General features: G+C 35.3%; 1 protein-coding gene across 1 annotated transcript in view; it reads left to right on the plus strand.

Annotated features, from left to right (window-relative positions):
• The first annotated feature begins 596 nt into the window (after positions 1-596).
• LOC103781033 (protein FAM189A1-like) overlaps positions 597-3,344 on the plus strand; it is a 50,569-nt gene continuing 47,821 nt past the window's right edge. Inside the window, exon 1 of the mRNA XM_008948737.1 lies at positions 597-701. Coding sequence (XP_008946985.1) covers positions 603-701 — 99 coding nt within the window. The 5' untranslated portion in view covers positions 597-602. The remainder of the gene's footprint in view (positions 702-3,344) is intronic.

Raw genomic sequence — 3,344 nt, forward strand, 5'->3', positions numbered from 1 at the left:
AGTTAATGATTGATTTGACATATTTTGAAAAGAGGTGAAAGCAGTAATTAACACAATGGATAGGTGATATGGAGGATACGGCTTAAATTGTAGTTGTTCAAAACCCAATAATTATATACCCAGAATTTCATTCACTTTTCTGTGCCCCACCTTGTACAGACTCATGATAGATGATATTTACGAATGCTTTTCCTCTTTAAGATATCTATATCCTCATCAAAAGGGACATAAATTGTTTTAAGAGTATTGATTATAAAAATACTTTTTTCACATCTTGTTAATAATGCTTGTTCATAAAACCCATTAAATTTTCAGTGTGTGTGATAAAAGTAGGACATAAATGGATGATTTTTAAATGACTGAAGGAAAACAGATGATAGTCAAATCTAGTTTTGAGTTAAATTTATCTTATAGTGTGAGATAGGATGTTGTCATATTAAAGAATACTTAGTTCTTCTTTAAAATGTATAAAATGTTGCCATCCATGTAATGGTATGACAAGCTTGGAAGTTCATGAATGTCTAAATAATTTTTTTTAATTGTTTACCTCTTGCAGTGAATGATAACAGACTCACTGATTTTTTTTCCAGATAACATTTTTCATGCTGCTGTCTGCAGTGTGCGTGATGCTGAACTTGGCTGGTTCCATCCTCTCTTGTCAGAATGCTCAGCTGGTAAAGTCACTGGAAGGATGTCAGTTGGTGAGTAATGAAAAACAAGTCTCTTAAAAAGCGCAATGGGTTTTATTTCTCAGTTGCTTGGTTTTTATATACACAGACCTTCAATTTTAAAAGCTTCAGTAGACCCATCTATAGGCCTTACAACATGAAAAATGATGTTGGGAAAAGTGTGAGAGTTAAAGTACTTAGTGTGTTCATAGTGTTTTGTCACATCAGAAAGTAAATTGTAATATTAGAAGGACTTCTTAGTGTCACAGTGCAAACAATGCTAATGTATAAGGAATACAGGCCACATCAAAGCAATGTGGTGATTACCATTTGATGTCAGCAGTATCAAGATTTCATCCAATACCTCCTCATACAGCCAGCGTATTTCACAGATGCACTGATAGAAACGTTTTGGTATGTGTATGCTAGTATGTATTTGCCAAGCTAGAGTAGTTAGTTGTTGGTTGGGTTTTTTTGTTTGTTTGGTTTTGGCGGTTTTTTGTTTTTTGGTTTTTTTTTTTGTTTGTTTTGTTTTTTTTTTTTAAATTTCCAGAGCAAATGTATGTTACTTATGCTAGCAACATGTTACTATAACTTATACTAGTAACAGAATAAAAAAAATTATCATGATGTGACATGCTTTGAATTATTAAAAGGTATAGTATTTGTAATGTCTTTGTTTTTATCTAAGGAAAAACATACCTGTATATTAACATTTTCAGATTTAAAATTAGAGATGTCCACAGAACTAAACCCATGCCTGAAATCTCTGATGTAAAGTAATTTACTATATATATGTGTGTGTATACATCTCTGGGAGCAACCATTTGTACTTGTGTGTTCAGTTTATCACCTCTGATTTAGTAGTAACCAATGTCATGACTGACATGGTCCTGACAGATGTCCAGTAAAGCTGTGTGAGCAGAATTTAAACGGCAAACCCTGTCCCAGATGGAGAGGGTGACATGTTGCAAGAGCATTGGTGCTCTTGTGGCTTAGTGTATGCATGGGTCTTGCTGCGTGTGTATGTCTGCTTTTCTAGGTCTGGGATGTTTTGTGATAATGTAGCTGTGTTAGGATTCCTCACAGGCATTTGCACAAAGCAGGTGTGGGACAAAAGGAAGAAAATCAAGTTAATGAGACTCAATCAAGTTGACTCAAACAAGATGTTGCAGGGAAACTTGAAATGTGCTTAATTAGCACATTCATACACAAAGAAAGGACTGGCTGCAGCCAATGGTTAGATGTTCACTACGAAGAAAAAGATATAAGGTAACAGAAAGTCTTTTCAGACTTTTAAATGTTTTCTTCAGTGGCCTCTCTTCTGGTTATGAACTGCATGTCTCTTCTTCGGTTTTGGTCAGAATCACCACCTTTAAAAGGAAAACCACTGCTGCAGAAGTAAACAGTGACTGAACTGTGCAGTTAAATTCTCAGATCATTGCTGAAAATTGAAAGGAATAAATTCATTTTGGATAAGGTAAAATTTAGAAGAAAAAGACAAAACTGGTACACAAAAAAATTGCTTTTCCTCTGATCTCATTCTAATTAACAGTGAGGGAAGGATGTGTTAGTAGATACATCCAGTGGGCAGGCAGAGGGCTTGCAGGTGGGAGTAGGCTTTCACCTTTGGGATTAAGAGGTTTGGTGTGTGGGCATGTAGCAACTTCTTCAGGAGGTGCTTTCCCCATTTATTCTTTTGGGACAGAATTCATAGGAAACCTTGGCTTGTTTCTCCAGGTTAAATGGAAGATTGTCGCTTAAAGCAAGAATGTTGCAAAAAGTGTTTTGCATTTTTCCTAAAACCAGTGTAATTGGTAGTAAATTAAAAGAAACAGTTTTGTTTCGTTTGTACTTCCCTGAACTTTTCTTTCCTGACACAGAGGGAATGTGCAGATTTTCCTCTGAACTAGTAAAATGCTGAGCTGGCAAAAGAAGATGAAACAAATGTTCTAACTGCTAGTTTCAGTTTTCAGAGCACAATGAAATACTAAGTGGCTTGGCAACAGTATGTTGTACTAGATGAGGGCAATTTCATTCTGACTCTTTATCACATTGTAATTGTTTCAAAAAACTTCTCTCCAGACCTTACTTTTTAGATTTTCCCTATGCAGGGTCCCATATCATTCAGGTTGGGGACTTGGAGGTGACTACGGTACATTGCCATGTTGAAGCATTTACACGTATGAAATTCTAGAGTTCTGTTCTTCTAGGGCACCCACTGGGAGAGAAGCACTGTAATGAACAACACCCCTGTTTATGATTAAGTGCAGGAATTGGCTCAAAATTTGGTAATGTATTATGTTGAACATATTTAATTATTACTGGTTTTTCTCTTAAAATAGAAAAATACCAGTTTCTCAACAGCTTGTTCTAAGCTTATATTTCAAGTTAAATCCTTAGATTGATTCCTTTAGTATGGTGCGTAGATGACTGGGTGTACCTTATTGGAGAGCCCTAAATCCATTGATTCTAGTTTACAAATTTACTTGACAACAATGTAGCTCTAGGAGTCAAAATCCAGCTTTTGCAGGCATGCAGTCTGAGATGTAGTTAACATCCCATGTAACTGTATGAAACAAAAATATACTAGTATATTTCAAACCACAGGTCAGTACAAAAGTCAAATTCAAAATAAATTGTTTTACTTCTAGTATTTCTGTCAAACTCATTCCT

This window comes from Merops nubicus, unplaced genomic scaffold (genome assembly GCF_000691845.1).
Source record: "Merops nubicus isolate BGI_N331 unplaced genomic scaffold, ASM69184v1 scaffold26311, whole genome shotgun sequence".
In the NCBI taxonomy this organism is placed as follows: domain Eukaryota; kingdom Metazoa; phylum Chordata; class Aves; order Coraciiformes; family Meropidae; genus Merops; species Merops nubicus.